Below are 15,523 nucleotides of genomic sequence, written 5' to 3'. Positions count from 1 at the left end.
TTTGCATGTGCCTTTCAGGTTCCTACATGTCAAGTTTAGGGCTTTTAAACTCTTAGGTGTGCCAGGCGGGCTTTTAAACTCTTAGGTGTGCCAGGCGAGTTTCGTCGTAGAGGGCCCCTTCAGGTCCAACCAATTCAGGGGTCACCCTGGCATGCTTGCTTCTGGATGCCTGAGACACAGGCAGCCAGAAGCGACCCTGGCCTTCCTCAGGTACCAGGCGACCAACATAGGATGGGTGGGATTCTGCTTCTCTGCCCGCCACAGCTTCCTACATGTCACGTGACGCCTTCCACTCTCTGTGGAGGGCCCTCCTGGTGTCCCAAACCAGCCCACCATTGTGGCTGAATCCTGGCTCAACAACCAGTGCTGGGTGCTTCAGGTCTGATTGCCCCTTTCTGCTGCCTTGGGCTGGCACTTCTTGGTCAGAGCCCTTATCTGAAGTGTCTGGTTGCAGCGTGAGGCCTGGCCACCGGACCCCCAAGGCTCCCTATTTGTTGATCCCCTGTGTCCGGAAGTCTGCCTGCCGACTCACCAGTTACCTGCCAATCAAGAACCCCGAGGTCCTCCGTCCCCCACTGCTGTAGTAGGGCTCCTGATTCAGGCCTAAGTGGTTCCCAACCTTTCATGGCATTCAGCTACCATCTTGGGATCAGGCTGCACAGCGATCTGAGGGTATGTGCTTGGAGGGACCTTGGTATCCCAAGGTCCCAGTCCTGCAGCCTGTTACAGGAGGCTTTGGGCGAAACCACGCAGTCGTTTTGGGGCAGATAGAGATAGCAGACAGGTCGGATCTTGACGGATGGCCGAAGAGGCCCTGGAGCACTCTCAATTTGCATCCGCCATCTTGTTCATTCAGACCACACATCCTGCTTTGCTAATCTTTATTCCAGCTTTTATATTTGTGAAAGATCTAGTGCTGGACTAGAAAAAGGTAACCTGTATCTACGGAGCTCCAAAATTGGTATCTTTGATAGATTCATGTACACCCCACCTTCTCCCAGCTATGAAAATCTGTCAGTTTGTGCCGCTGACTATGATTGGAGCTCTGAGCCTGTTCACCCGATGGGCCACAGTTTGGGTCATATAATGAGATGGATGGGTTACAAGTTGTTTATGGCTGTTTTCAATGTTATTTGCTATATTAGGACACTGCTATGTTAACATTGACCACCAAGGGTTCCTGGCCTGATGACAAGAATATTTCAAGCTTAAACAGTGGTTACAGGTAAATAACTTTTTCCAATCCATTTATGTACTTATTTTTAAAGAAAAATCTCCTACATCCATACTTTTTTGTAGGAGGGAAATTGAAAGCTTATAGTGGCATAGCCTCGAGATCCCTTTAGCTAATGGAAGGAGACAAAACTGTACTGTCCTCTTAAGACTGCAGGCCACCCCATGTACAACTCATGGCAGTTGGATTCCTGCTGTTCTTTCCTAACTCCAAGTGAGGATCACATAACACTGGGCAGTGGCTATCTTTGACAAAAAGGATTGAGTTCAATGCTTTATGGCTTTTGGAAGCATTTTTCTTCCGTTTTTGAGGCCTTCAAGCCTTTGTCAGAGTTTTTTCTCTGTGAAGATGCCCTCACTTTTTGTCAAATGCCCACAGTATGGGAGAAAGTAATCAAAGAAACATCTACCCAGTCTCTGTATCGTCTGGCAACTTTATCTGTATCCTCCGTTACATCTGCAAGGTGAAGGAATTTGAATTCTGAGTCAAAATATTCAGTAGGATATTGAGACATACAGAAGATATCAAACATATACCAAAGAGAGTCCTAGTCCTTCTTCAAGGCTCTACTGCTGGGGCTCCACTGCAAGACATTCAGCTTAAGGGAACTCAATGCTCTACCTGAAAGCCCTGGTTATTTGTTTATTTCTTTGGAGTTGCCAGCAAAAAAAGAACAAGAAAGGCAGAAGAGGTATTTTTCCTGGTCACAATAGACAATCTCATTCCCCGCTAAGAAAATCGATCATCAGAATATTGATGTCATGCTCACCATAATTATTATCATCATATGACTCAAGGGTTAGCTTCTGGACGATGAAGAGTTTGACTTCAAAGAGACAACATTACCTACCGGATCAATGTCGAGACACTTGATGTCAAGCAGTTCAACATCAACAAAGTAGATATGAACACAGTGATCCTCAGAGCCCGGATCAATGACTTTGAGACAGTCATTGTTGAGAAGTAGAACAAGGTCCCGATCACAGTCAAGGCAGATATTGGAGTCCCGCATTCATATATTATCTTATGAAGTATTTCTTGCCTATTCCTAAAAAATACCTTGTTTTGGTTGCTCCTGAGAAGATACTAGCCACTGGAAATGTTGGTAATCAAACAAGCTTCATCTGCTCCTACTCCAAGGAAGCACATATGTGTACCTTCAAGGTGCAGACCTTTGAGAAAAAGGGTGAATGTTGGAATTTTATAAGGGCTGAACCTCCTGAATTTGAACATGATGTGAAACTTGATGCAGCTCATAAAACGCAACCGCAGCCATTATGTTATGTTATGTTATGTTAATAAGCTTTCAAAGCGCACTTCTACCCAAAGGTGTCCTGGCGCTGAGCCGATGCCTAACTGGTTACCCGAAATCAAAAAGGCTGTTTGGAAAACAGCCAAGTTTTGAGCCCCCTCCTAAAGTAGAGGAGCTCAGTATCATTCCTGAGATTTATTTCTTTTATTTATTTTGACGGTTTTGTATAGCGTGAACAAGACCCTTGCGGGTATCAGAGCGCTTAACAGGGTAAATACAGGTGAATGACTTATAAATAAAATGAATTATGCAAATACATTACTGGTAACTATTAGAGACTGGCACATATCTACAAGAGTGAATAGAAAGTTTAGGTGAATTTGGACAAGAGAATGGATTTCACTTCTTTTGTGAAGAAAGCAGCGGATGGATTGAGTCTCGTTTCTGGGGGCAAGCCGTTCCAAATCCTGGGGGCCATTCCTAAGAAGGTACGATTGTATGTTTTTTTCTTGGAGAAACGTTGTGGTTTGAGTAGAAGATTATCAGGACTCCTAGTAAATCTGTTATCACCCGATAGCACTAGTTTCTCCGCAAGGTATCTCGGGGTTTTGTGGTGCAATGCCTTATGTGTCATACAGGCGATTTTCAAATGAATTCTGGCTTCAAACGGTAACCAATTGTTCCAAGCTTTAGCAGCACAGGCGATGAAATTTCTGCCACCCCAGGTGGCTTTTTTAACTCGAGGGATGACCACTTGCTTTGCCTCCGCGGATCGCAATGTTCTCCATTGAAGACGTTTCCTCAGATAATCAGGGCCCCTGCCTGTCAGCAACTTAAACACCGTGCAAAGTACTTTGAATTGAGCACGCTGTTTCACTGGGAGCCAGTGAAGCTGCTTAAGTTCCTTCCTAACAGAGACAAACTTAGGTGTACTGGTAAGCAACCTGGCTGCCGCATTTTGCACCAGCTGGAGTCTGTTTGATGTTTCTTGTGAATGTTCACATGCATACTATTACAATAGTCCAGCGAGACAAAATGAACGCCGTGACTGCCGTCCTAAAACTATCCTCAGGTAGAAAGAATTTTATTTTCCTCAAAACTCTGAGGAGATAAAAGCTTGTTGAAACAACTCCGCTAACCTGTTTTCCAAAAGTTAGTTTATTATCCATAATCACCCCTAAGTTCTTGGCTTTCCTAGTAGGGGCCGGGGGGATTCCCATTTCTTCAGGTCACCAATCAGGGGTCCAGATGTTAGGGTTATTGCCGAAAATTATGACCTGCGTCTTGCCTGCATTAAGTTTTAGGCAATTTGAGGACATCCAGCCGGCAATAGCTTTCATGCATTCACAGCATTTTAGTCCAGTTTCCAGTTCCTTGCCTCGCTGTAGGGACAACACAATTTGTGTGTCGTCCGCATAAGATGTTAACTGGAACCCATAAGATCTTATTAGTGCTGCCAGCGGGCCACATAGGTATTAAAAAGCATGGGACTTAGGGAAGAACCCTGTGGAACCCCACAAGGAAGAGAAAACAGCTTTGACCTATACCTACCCAAGTGCACCATCTGAATTCTGTCAGGAAAGATTTCAGGAGGCTCCAGGCTTTGCCCTGCACCCCTGCAGCCGATGACCGGTCCATCACAACTTCATAGTGGACCGTATCGAAGGCTGCAGACAAATCTAGCATAATCAGAATTGCTGCGCCACCTTGGTCCATCGCCTCTCGCACCTCCTGCGTAGCTTTGATCAGGCGAGCTCGAAAGCCGCATTGAGTGAGATCTAGCACACTATTGATCTGAATAAATGTGCTGAGTTGTACGTTCATAGCCCTCTCGATCATTTTAGCCGGTAATGGGAGGCGCGAGATAGGTCTTTAGCTGCTAGGATCCAAAAGGTCCAATTTTGGTTTTCTTATAAGCGGAAGTATTGAAGCTGATTTCCAGGACCTGGGAAACTGGCCAGAATTAAGGATGGTAATAAACAAAGGAGTAAGGATCGGGGCAATGGCCTCAGGGACACTTTCAATCACTGACACTGGACATGGGTCCCTGGGCGATCCGGATCGAGATGCCTTTAAGAGATTAACTAAATCTTGCATCTCGAGTGGTGTCAAGCCCTCTAATAGAGGTACAGATTTTGATGGCACTTGGTTCTGGCCTAACTAAGATCCCCACCTCCCCTCTTTGCTGTTGAGAAAAGGAGGAAAAGATGGCTTCCACCTTATTTCTAACTCGGTTGTAAATGCCATCCTGATGTTGTGTTCCTCAATGAAGAGAGCACATTCCATACTATGTTTGATCAGGGACCTAGCATTAAGAAGAAGACATTTAGTAACAGGCGAGCCATTTTGCCTGGATTTGCTTCCTGTGAAATTGGGCAGATGGTTAATAGAGAGAGCCATAATATGGGGAAAAGGCAACAGGCACTTTGTGCATGTGACTGCTTGATCTTCAGAAGGCGAGAACCTAGGGCAACTCGCCTTCCCCCTGACAGGATCAAGTTTCATAAGTTAATCTCTAGAATAACACAGTATCCCTGGCGTGAAAGGACCAGGGGGACTGGCCCTGAGCCCGACCGAGCGCGTCCTTGGCATCGGCGTTTAAATAATCTTCTGCCTGCCGCCTAGCGTCTGACGTGGCAGGGGGGTGTGTCGTGTCGTGTGTGTCCGCCCTCCACTCAATCAGCATCAGCTGCGGTGGACCGGGGTCGGAGCAAACGAGCGCGAAGCAAAGAATGCCTAATGCCCAGTCACACTACCACAATATCAGCAGGAATGCGGATAAAATCATACACAGTGAGTTAAAAGCAGTTTAGAAATAACAAGCAGCGGCGCCAGCAGAACTCCGCCTCATGTAACCTCATGTACCTCGAGATCCATTTGTTCTGAGCATGTCTTGCCATTCACCTCCACTCAAGCAAAGATTTTGCTCTTAATTAACTTTTTTTTTCCAAGGAGGAGTTGTGGGTCTTTGGTTTGGAGTACTCTACATATATCCTCTGTATCAGTGGTTCTTAACTTTTTGACCTCTGTGGATCCCCACTTAATCATTACTGGAAGCTGGTGACCAGGGTCTAAGCATTTTCGAAACAATAAATGAAAAAAAAACAGAAACAATTATTCATCAAACAAATACACAAATAATAAAATATCATATTTAATTCAAAAACAAATATAAAAAAAGAAAACGTTTTTAATGGAAAGATCGGAACTTCTTCTAAATTCACTTGAGGCCACTCATCGTCCATCCTATATTCTGTGTGATGCCGTTGCACTGTGTCCACTAATCAATTTGCGGATACTAAAACATTTTTAGCTTCCAATTTAAAATTACTTCAAATTTACAGAATGCTTTAAAATGTTCAACTTTACATTTAGTTTTTTTTATATTCTCTTTATTAACCTGTTAATATTATTTCATTTTCTAAGCACCCATGGACCCCCAGGCATCCCCAGACCACAGGTTTAGAACCACTGCTCTACATCACCCCGCCCACAGAAAGACACTAGTAAACAGGACGCAGTGGGGTAGAAATGTTGCAGTACATCGGCCACTATGTTACAAGCAGCGAGTTCCACAACCCTCTTAGAAAGATATGATTACTCATGTTTAAGGTACTGGCAAACGATTTACAGATTATTTTCCTACTAAAGATTTGCATGATTTTTTGAAGTGTTGATTAGTAATGATTGTTTTGAAGTACAGAGCGAGGGCATTTGTGTATTGTCATCTTTCCAGTCTGCCTTGGCAAATGTAGGTGCAATAAATTGATACATGGATCTCACCCCTCAAGTGCCCCATGTTTTCCAAGATCCCAGGTGCGAGTCCTTTTCCTTCATTGGATAAATTGCATCCTAGGAAGATTACATTCAAAAGCATATTTTGGGTTTTCTATAAGTTTAATTAATAACCTGTCTCAGCTATTCTCTCTAGATTCTGTAAGTGTTCATGGGAATCATCTGCAATGTATATGTCATCAATGTGTGAGACTACATTCATATTACACTGTAAACATTATTTGTGCTGGAATTATCCCTGAGCTATCCCTATACTCATGTTGCGATTTTTGTGAGCCTGAATTGAGTTTAACTTAATGTGAGAGAAGTCAAATAGTATGACTATGGGCTAGGCTTTGAGTGCCAAAACCCATTTGCTATGCCAATTGTGGTTTTATATTTTTGAATATTAGTGGTGTAATTAGTATCCGAATGTTCATTGCTGAAGGCACAGAGTGAAGATTTATTGATATTGCAGTTCATTCATAATTCCCCATTACATTTCGAAAGAACCCATTTTGTGCCAAACCACTCCTTAAACGGGTGGAGCAGCAGTGAAGAAAACGCTCCATTATAACTTCCTCCACCAAAGGGACTATAATTTAGATTATTTGCTGAATATCTCCTTCCGTCTGAATCCTAACTTTGTAAATTGCATTTTGCTTTTTCAGGCGCCCTCGTGGAATTTCTATTTGTCTTATAGTCCATAGTCCCCTCTACTATCATCTGGGACCTAATCTTCTGATGTGTTATTGGTATTTCTACCTCACTGTCTAGCATGAGCAGCGCCCGCTCTGCGGTCTTCTGTGGAACTCTTTTTTCTGTGCCGCATCCTGCTTTCATTTTGCAGATTCTTCTGAAAAGGTTACCTTGATGGTCCCAATCCCCCAAATATCATGTATCCGCTGCTGATTGGTCTGCCCTTGTCAGGTCCGTGGAAAGATTGGGCACCTCTGCTTGACTCTGATTGTTCATCTGCACGATAATGCTTTTCAGAGGACTGATATCTCTAGCTTCTTTATTTCTCTCCTATTGCTTAGGTTGTACTCTGCCTGCTCATTATCTCTACAATAAAACTGCAATTTCTTTTTCAATCCACTCTGGGATTTTTCACTTTCGCCATAGAATCATTTTGATTCCAGCTTCTTTTCTTCTTGACTATTCTTATTCTACTCTCTGAATTTCAGTTGAGATGTTTATGGTTTAACTCAAAGGTATCCTTCCCCATGGAAGCATAAAACTGAGAAATATTATTCGGTAGTACCACTTATTTCTGATCCTGTACTTTTATAGCATATGTCTGGTGTTTGATCAAATCACTGCATCCCTTTTAATATTACGAAGAACAATCTCTGCTGTTGTGTCTATATCACCTATGAACTTCATACCTTCATACCTAGCTCTACGGTGGGCGGGGCCCCGTGTGCTTTCTGAATTGGTTTTAAATCTTCCCATAGTTTCACAGTTGATGGTCTATCATTGACAATCCTATTCAATATATTAAATATGGGTTCCCATGACTCACTCTGTTGTGAATGTAGTGCTACCCGCATCTGTAGGCCCATATCCAGAATCCAGTGTTTATACTGAGGAGTCGAATGAGGAAACACTGCTTCTAACTGATAGGTTTTCATAGCTAACCAAAACGGTATCTCATTTTCTTTAACTGGTCAATGCCTTATTATAGTATTTATAGTATGTGCATCAATGCAGTAATCTATGTCTTTGTAGGTGGTTGTACACTCTCTACTGCTTCAGTTCCTCCGTGTTGCAGTATGCACTGAAACAAAGTTAGGTGCTCGGTATAAATCAATGGGAATTATAGATATAAACAAACAAATCATGTTGCGATGGAGGAACCCTTTGAGGCGTTGAGTGCATGGGTTGGTGGTGTGATGGGCTGTAAAGTGCATATGAGACTTCACTTAAAAGAGTGGAGAGCTCCTGGTCAGTGCTAGTCATTCATGGTAACACCAACAGTGCTGCCCCCAGAGGCCACTGTCCTTCTTTTCATCTCAAACGTGGCTTGTTATTGGAGAGAAAAGTGTTTGTCTTCAGTTTCTAGGGTCATTCATTTGCTGGATATCCCGTTATCCCTGCTTGGCTCTTGGTCAAAAGATGGTGATTTCCAGCTATGCACGTGCAGAATATCTTTGAAGCCACTGATGGGGAAAGAGGTACAGTGCTCACATGAGGCCTGGAGTGCGATGGGTGAGAAACTACCTGTGTGTGAAGGTTCAGAGACTGAGGTCTGAAGCTGTCTTGTGTCAGGAGTCCTTGCTTTTTACTGTAGCTTACAGGTCCTGGCATACTGTTCTATTGGCAAGTTACTCTGGCCACAGTCAAACCACTGCAAACAGCCCCGCTCATGCAAACGAGAGAGAAAATGACTTCAAGAGTTTAAGAGCCCATCTGAGAGACATAAATGACTTCAAGAGTTTATGAGCCCATCTGAGAGACATAAATGACTTCAAGAGTTTATGAGCCCATCTGAGAGACATAAATGACTTCAAGAGTTTATGAGCTCCTCGCCTTATTTGCTGCATCGAGAACTAATCATACTTGAGATGGTAGCTTATTCTGGTAAATCTTCAGTGACATTAACAGTTATGAAGAGGAGCCATTGCAGGGACAGGAGTATATTCCAAGCTTCTACTGATTGCAGAAGTGGCTACAATGCAGTTGAACAGACCTCCTCTTGTGCCTGTAACTCAGGAAAACCAGTCTATTAGGCTCTAGTAGCAGGGATGAATCTTGTCTTAGGGGTTCAGGCTGAAAAAACAGAGCTCACAAAATATACTTAGAAGACTTACTGTACGAAACTAACAAGGAAACGTTTTTAATTGACTTTTATGTACTGATTATACTTCAACTTAATAAGAGCTAACTTTTGATGGCAGGTTTGAGAAACTCGACAGTGAAGCTAAGGCAAGCCTGGAGATGTTTGAGGACATCAGCAACAAATTGATTATTGCTGGGAACAAGGAGATCCCTCAGGATATTTGGGAAATACTGAACGAACAACAACAGCAGTGTGCCCAACTCATTGAGCAGAAGAACAACCTCATCAGTGAACTGCAGCAGGTAAGAGGAGGAGGGGTTTTAAGTAAAGGATGGTCAATGCTGTTGGGCAAAGACAGGATAGATCCGGTTCGAACTGCAAGCGAGAGCCTTTTTAACAGCCTTTTGATAAAAGGTTACCTGCTGCCAATTCAATCCAATGGAATATCATAATTTAAGTAGGAAGCACCTATTCCTTATTCAATAAAATAAGTAATCTGTTGGAATCTAATGACCAGCTGCGGGTTGTCTTAAGGTGGACCAAAGGCTGATTGTCTGAAGGTGGGCAGAGGGATGTTGAGATCACTAATGACGAGATAAATGCGCCTGAAAGCTGGCTAAGCCTTCTGGTCTCTGAAGGTAATTTGAAGGTTTCTCTTGGACGAGCCACATACTACCAACACATTCTCAGATGATTTTAATATTAACCAGGGTAACCAAAACAGCAAACGTTTTAAATCTCCTTCAGGTTCATGATCTGCACAAAGTATTCCACACCTGAAAGGATGCACACTTGATCTCACAATTGTCAACCCAGATCTCATTAAATGCTAATTGCCATTGGAAATTGCCTAGGCTGACCACTTCCCAATGCTGTTTCAAATATGCATCCCTTATTGCCTTACACCGGTCAAAACTCGCACACAGGAAATATGGAAACATTCACTCAAGCATATACCTGACGGGACTCTGGGAGAGATCCTGTCAACTAAATTGTCATCTAACTATCATCAAAACATGTTCACCAACTGCAGCGAAGTCACTGCTTCAATTGTTTAATTACTTGCCCCCACGTTAATGAAAGAACTTAGAAGGAAGCCCAGTCAGCCAAGGTTCTCAGAAAGAAATTCACTTTAGGGAGAATGCTTGGTGAACAATCAAGTCTTCAAATATAATTGTGTAATAAAAACCCTTCTTAAGAAAATACAAATCAGCAATCATACAAATCAGCAACAGAATCAAAATCTAAATTGCTGTGATAACATCCTTAGGGTATGATTACAAGTGGAACCTGTTAGATGTGATAAGTATGATATCTATAAAGTCCAACCCTGAATTTTGTTTTTGCATGCAATCCTTATTTCATATTCCAACTTGTTTGGGAATAACATGCAGACTTTTGTGCTTATCATACCAAAATGTATGTATACAGTTAAACACGAGGCCTTTTCCCCTTCTTAAAAAGTTTAACACAGGGTGCAATTTTTATTGTACCTGGAAATTTGACCGGGTTCTCTAAACATCACACCACTTATAATTGTGATCCCTGTGCAAACAGCTGTCATGTAATGGGTACATTGTAATCAGGCCGAGAGTGTTGCTCTAACCTATTGAAGGTCTTATTTTTTTCATGCGCTCCAACACTGCTCCTGCATATAACTCAGTACCAGACCCATCTATGGCTAAATGCAATTAGTTTCTATCATACTTCAATGACAGAATTTTCAAAACCAGAGACTTTAAATCTCCCTCTTCAGCTAACTAGGAGCAACCCACTCCCAAACTAAACACACACTGGTATAACTTCAAAACAGTTGACCTGAAAGAGCTCTGCATGATCATTCACAACCTCAAGACTACATATTACTGCCAGCAAGTGTTGACAAAGAGAACTTCACCATCTTTGTTGATACATTTTGGGAACCAATTAAAGACTCTCTTTCCCAAGAGATCTTTTCGAACTCCTGCACCTATTCTAAAGAAACCTACCCTTGTTCCTCCGAATGTACTTTCAAATTATACACCTGTAACTAAACACCAATGGCTTCACAAAACCATAGGGAAACTTGCATCCTTAGCGATAACAACCCATATCAAATGAAAAAACATTGTTAGACCTGTCAGCCCTCTGGCTGTTCCCTCCTCATTTTTTTTTCCCTTTACCCCCTCATTTTTTTCTGTCCACTAACTTCTTTTTGATGTTGGTGTAGAGGTTCTGGGCGCCCCATTCTCACTATCTGAGGGAGAGGCGCAAGGTGCTTCACTAAAGAAATGGAGGAAGGGGGAGTGTGGTTTCACAAAATGGTGGTCCCAACTGTCGCCTCAGAACCTGGGCCATAGACTGCCATGAGAGGTTCCGGAACCTTCTGGACCACTCTGGCCAGTCAGGCCCCAGGTTATAAATAGAGGTGAGGGGGGGTCGGTCATTTTAGGAGGTAGATGAGCTGTGAGGTAGTCAGGAGTAAGGCACCTGAGTGGGGAGGTGGCTGCGCTAGATAGGGAATTGACACGTCTTAGGGTCTGCGTGACTTCCCTCATCAGCTGACACCACCCTCAACCTCTTGACCTGTCCCTGATCACAGCCAATGACTTTGGGGGTCATCGTTACCTTGGGGGCCTCCGTGTAGTCAGAATCCCTGAAGGAGGACCAGGGGAAGAATCGCCGTCTGGGACTACCTTTCCCTCATCCCTGTTGTTGCCTGGGATTTCGAATCAAACTAGCCCTAGCGACTGTCCACCGACCCTGACCAAAGGGGAGGTGTCCGTGCCCAATAATCAAGAGATTGGTTGGCCTACTCATCTGCTCCGGTGTGAACCTGACACCCTTAATTTCAGCCCCCCCCTTTCCACGAGTCCCTACCTGGAACATTCACCGCCGCCACCCAGAGGTCGGGAGGTTACCTATTATCCTCAGGAAGTTGTCTGCTGTCACCGAGAGGTCTGTGGGAGGAATCGGGCCTCGTGTGAGTGTGACTGGCGAGCAGGCGACGCATCCGTGGGGGTGAGGAAAATTGTATTCAGGAAGAAAGGGACGTGACAGGCCTTGAAGCCGCCGTCCTGGTGTCACGTGAGAGAGGCCGACGCAGAAGCGCCGCCCCACTGTTGCCGGTCGAGGTTGGAGGCCGCGCCCCCGCAGGCCGCACTGCTTCTGGCGGCTGCGGGCGCGCCTCCCAGCAGAAGCGGAGTGGAATTCAAACAGCGCCTGACCGGTAGAGTCCGCTAAGGAGTGGGAACAGCAGCGGTGAGGTAGCGGAAGGGCGAGGCTTCCGTCAACTGGGGAGACCACACCACACCACAGGGAAGCCCTTGGGGGAGGTGGTCGGTGGGTGTGCGCTGTTTTCGCCCCCTAGTGAGGTCTCCCTTTGCCAACGAGTGAGCTCCGTTCCGCGAGAAGAGGGAACGCACCTCCCGGCACTGCTGAACTTTCCGTGAGGAGGACTCAAGGTGTACACAGTAAGCTGGGCATTATAAAAGGGGGGAAGGAACAGGAGAGTACGCTTTTTAAGGCCAGATGATGACCTGTTAGACCCGGTTGCTGGTCCCTTGGAGAAGCCAGGTTCAAGTTATAAATACCGGCACTTTGGCATAACCACACGTGAGACTGAAGTCAACGTAATAAGAATTTCAAGCATAGCGCTGCAAGTAGCAGATTAATTTCTAGTAACAGCAAAAGTTCATATGTACTGCTTAACTGTAATGGATTAGTCTTGGTGATAAAGTAACCTACAAGTGAACGGTCTAGATGTAACTAATTGTCTGCCAGCAGCATTGTCGTTCTCCAGCTTAGTATCTAAATGTAAAGGGTTGATTATTGGTGACAGTATAAGATTCAGGAAGTATAGCAGTTAGGAAAACCATCTGTCAGAAGAGCACCGTGTAGACTAAATGATTATCTGAAAACGTGTAATATGTAAATGTTGTGGAGCGCTGTCTGTGAGAATTTAAATTAGTGCTCCAGAGTCAAGGCGCAGGATGGAAACCTCAGAAGGCGTTTAAGTATCTGCTGTACTAAAGTAAAGAAGGGAATGGTACTGTCAATTTAAATGCAATGAAATGTTTTACCCTGAAATGTGATGGATAAAAAAAAGAAACTGATTAACCACGTTTAAGAAGGAAAGATAAAGACTTTCTCGAAACTTTATAAATATTCGGTGTAGTGTCATTTTTTTTAAGTGGTGTCGCGCTAAGGTGTGAGTTGGGTGTGATGCAAACACGACATGCAATACTGAGTAAAAGCCTTTCGGCCTGAGCCAAGCTACCCCAAGGACGTTAGGTCCAACAAGTTGGTGTTCAGCGGTGGGATACTGAGTTTGTGCTTGCATCCACTCATTAGCAGTTTAGTGTGCGCCATGCACCCTACACCTGATTTTTGTTTTATTATTGGAGTTTTCTCCAGGTTGTCTCCCTGATTGGAATTTTTCGAAATTGTTCTGTCCTGTGGTGTGACTTCCTTTAAAAGGAAGGGTCCCCTAACGTGAAGTTCTTTTCCACAGTGTTGGGGTCCACCTGGCAGGATGGAGTTTGAGTTGGGTAGGCTGGAAGAGTATACCGTAACCCAGCTAAAGGAATTCTGCCAGGAGAGGGGGGTATTTTTCAAGCAGGGGGCAGGACCGGACACCACGGAAGGGACAGAATCACTTTTCCCCCCTGGGAGCGGCAATATGGATGTAGGACCTAGTGCCCCTTCAAGAGCGGGTAGTAGCGCTTCGGGGGGAAGCCTGTCTTCAGCTGATTTAGTCGACAGGAGGGAAGAGAGGCAATTCAAAATGGATTTAGCCCGCTTGGAAAAAGAGAGGTAGGAGCAGAGGTTCCTCCATGAGCTCCATTTGAAGGAATTGGATTTCAAGGCCCTACAGCTTGGAACCCCAAGCAGTCCCAATGGTGGCAGCGTACATAGAGAGATTACCAGAGAGCCCAGACCCTATCTACCCAAGGACGTAGTCGCCAGCTACGGTGTCGGGGATGACATTGCTAAGTGGTTGGCTGCCTATGAGGTCTCCTTACGAGCCTATGGGATCCCCGAAGCTCAGTGGGGGGGTAGTCTATATAGGTATATGCCTCCGGTGGGGAGGGACGCCCTTTTAGCTCTGGAACAACGAGAGCAGACCAATTACCCCACCATGAAGGTCGCCTTGATTAGAAAGTTTGGGCTGACCCCTGAGAAATATAGGCAGAGATTTCGGGGTAGTCAAAATCTGGCCACCCAAAATTGGGTGGACTTCTTGGACTACGCCAAGAAGGCCTTGGAGGGCTGGGTACAGGGCAGTGAGGTGAAAGACTACGAGGGGTTGTATAACCTGGTTTTAAGGGAGCACCTACTCGAGAAAAGTTTTCCGGAGCTGTGTCAACACCTGGTGGACAGCAAGCTAACTAATCCTAGGAAGCTTGCAGAGGAGGCGGATATCTGGGCAAGTACCCGGGTATCCTCAAAAGGGACTGGAGGGAATTTCCAAGGGGCAGGTCAGGGCGCCCCCCAGAAGAAAGAGGGGGGAGACAAAAAGAAGGAGTTCCCTAAAGGCCCCAAAAGAGTTCACAAGGAAAGGGATTAGGATTCCCTCCTAAGGTTGGCCCCCACAAACCCCCTTATCCTGACCGTGGTCAGCTGCCTAGGGTTGTCCGTTGTTATGAGTGTGTCGAGATCGGACATTACAAGGGGGATGCCAAGTGTCCCAAGAGACCACACCCTCCCATTGGAGGAAAGACCCCTGGGGTGGCGAGCGTAGTGCTCGGGGAGGAGTTGCCCCTAGATAAGGGAGGTGAGTGGGCAGGGCTAACCTTAGTGTCCCTAGGGGATTGTGAGATGGTTCCTAAGACCCATGTGCCCTCGAATACTACTAAGTACAGGCAATGGGTCACCATCAATGCCCAGAGGGTGGAGGCTCTGAGGGACACAGGAGACAGCATGACTATGGTAAGGAGTCAGCTGGTGTCCCCGGAGCAGGTAGTTCCCAACGTAGTCCACCCGGTTGTGATGGCTGACAACCGAGAGGGTCACTATCCGGTGGCCCAGATTCCCTTTGAGTGGGGAGGGGTTGCGGGTCCTCCACGAGTTGCGGTAAGCCCTGCCATGCCGGTCGACTGTCTGCTGGGAAATGACCTTGAACATACGGCATGGAAGGAGGTCGAGTTCAAGGCTCACATGGAGATGTTGGGGACACCTGAGTGGACTTGTGCCAACACACGGTCCGTGACTGCCCGAAGAGGGAGTTCACAGAGGTTGGAGCCTGGGACAAAGGCCCAACCAGCTGCCAAAAAGGGTAAACGGGGACAGGGGAAGCCTGCCCCGGCATCTGCACCTCAGAAGGTGGATGGGGCGACTGAAGTGGTCCCAGAGTCTACAGAGGGGGATGTGACTTCCCTGGAGGGCTTACCTACCCCTGCAGAATGGCAGGTGGAGGGAGGACCTACTAGGGAGGAGCTTTGTCGGGCCCAGAAGGAGTGCCCTACCCTTGAGGGTTTGCAGCGGCAGGCCGAAGCCCAGG

General features: G+C 45.5%; 1 protein-coding gene across 1 annotated transcript in view; it reads left to right on the top strand.

Annotated features, from left to right (window-relative positions):
• LOC146822050 (dynein regulatory complex protein 1-like) overlaps positions 1-15,523 on the top strand; it is a 1,074,594-nt gene that overhangs the window by 184,799 nt on the left and 874,272 nt on the right. Inside the window, exon 4 of the mRNA XM_085613165.1 lies at positions 9,161-9,344. Within this exon, the coding sequence (XP_085469291.1) occupies positions 9,161-9,344 (184 nt within the window). The remainder of the gene's footprint in view (positions 1-9,160; positions 9,345-15,523) is intronic.

The sequence above is a fragment of the Triturus cristatus genome, chromosome 6 (genome assembly GCF_964204655.1).
Source record: "Triturus cristatus chromosome 6, aTriCri1.1, whole genome shotgun sequence".
Classification (NCBI taxonomy): domain Eukaryota; kingdom Metazoa; phylum Chordata; class Amphibia; order Caudata; family Salamandridae; genus Triturus; species Triturus cristatus.
The sequence above is the reverse complement of the archived record's forward strand: the minus strand, read 5'-3'. Positions and strand labels throughout refer to the sequence as shown.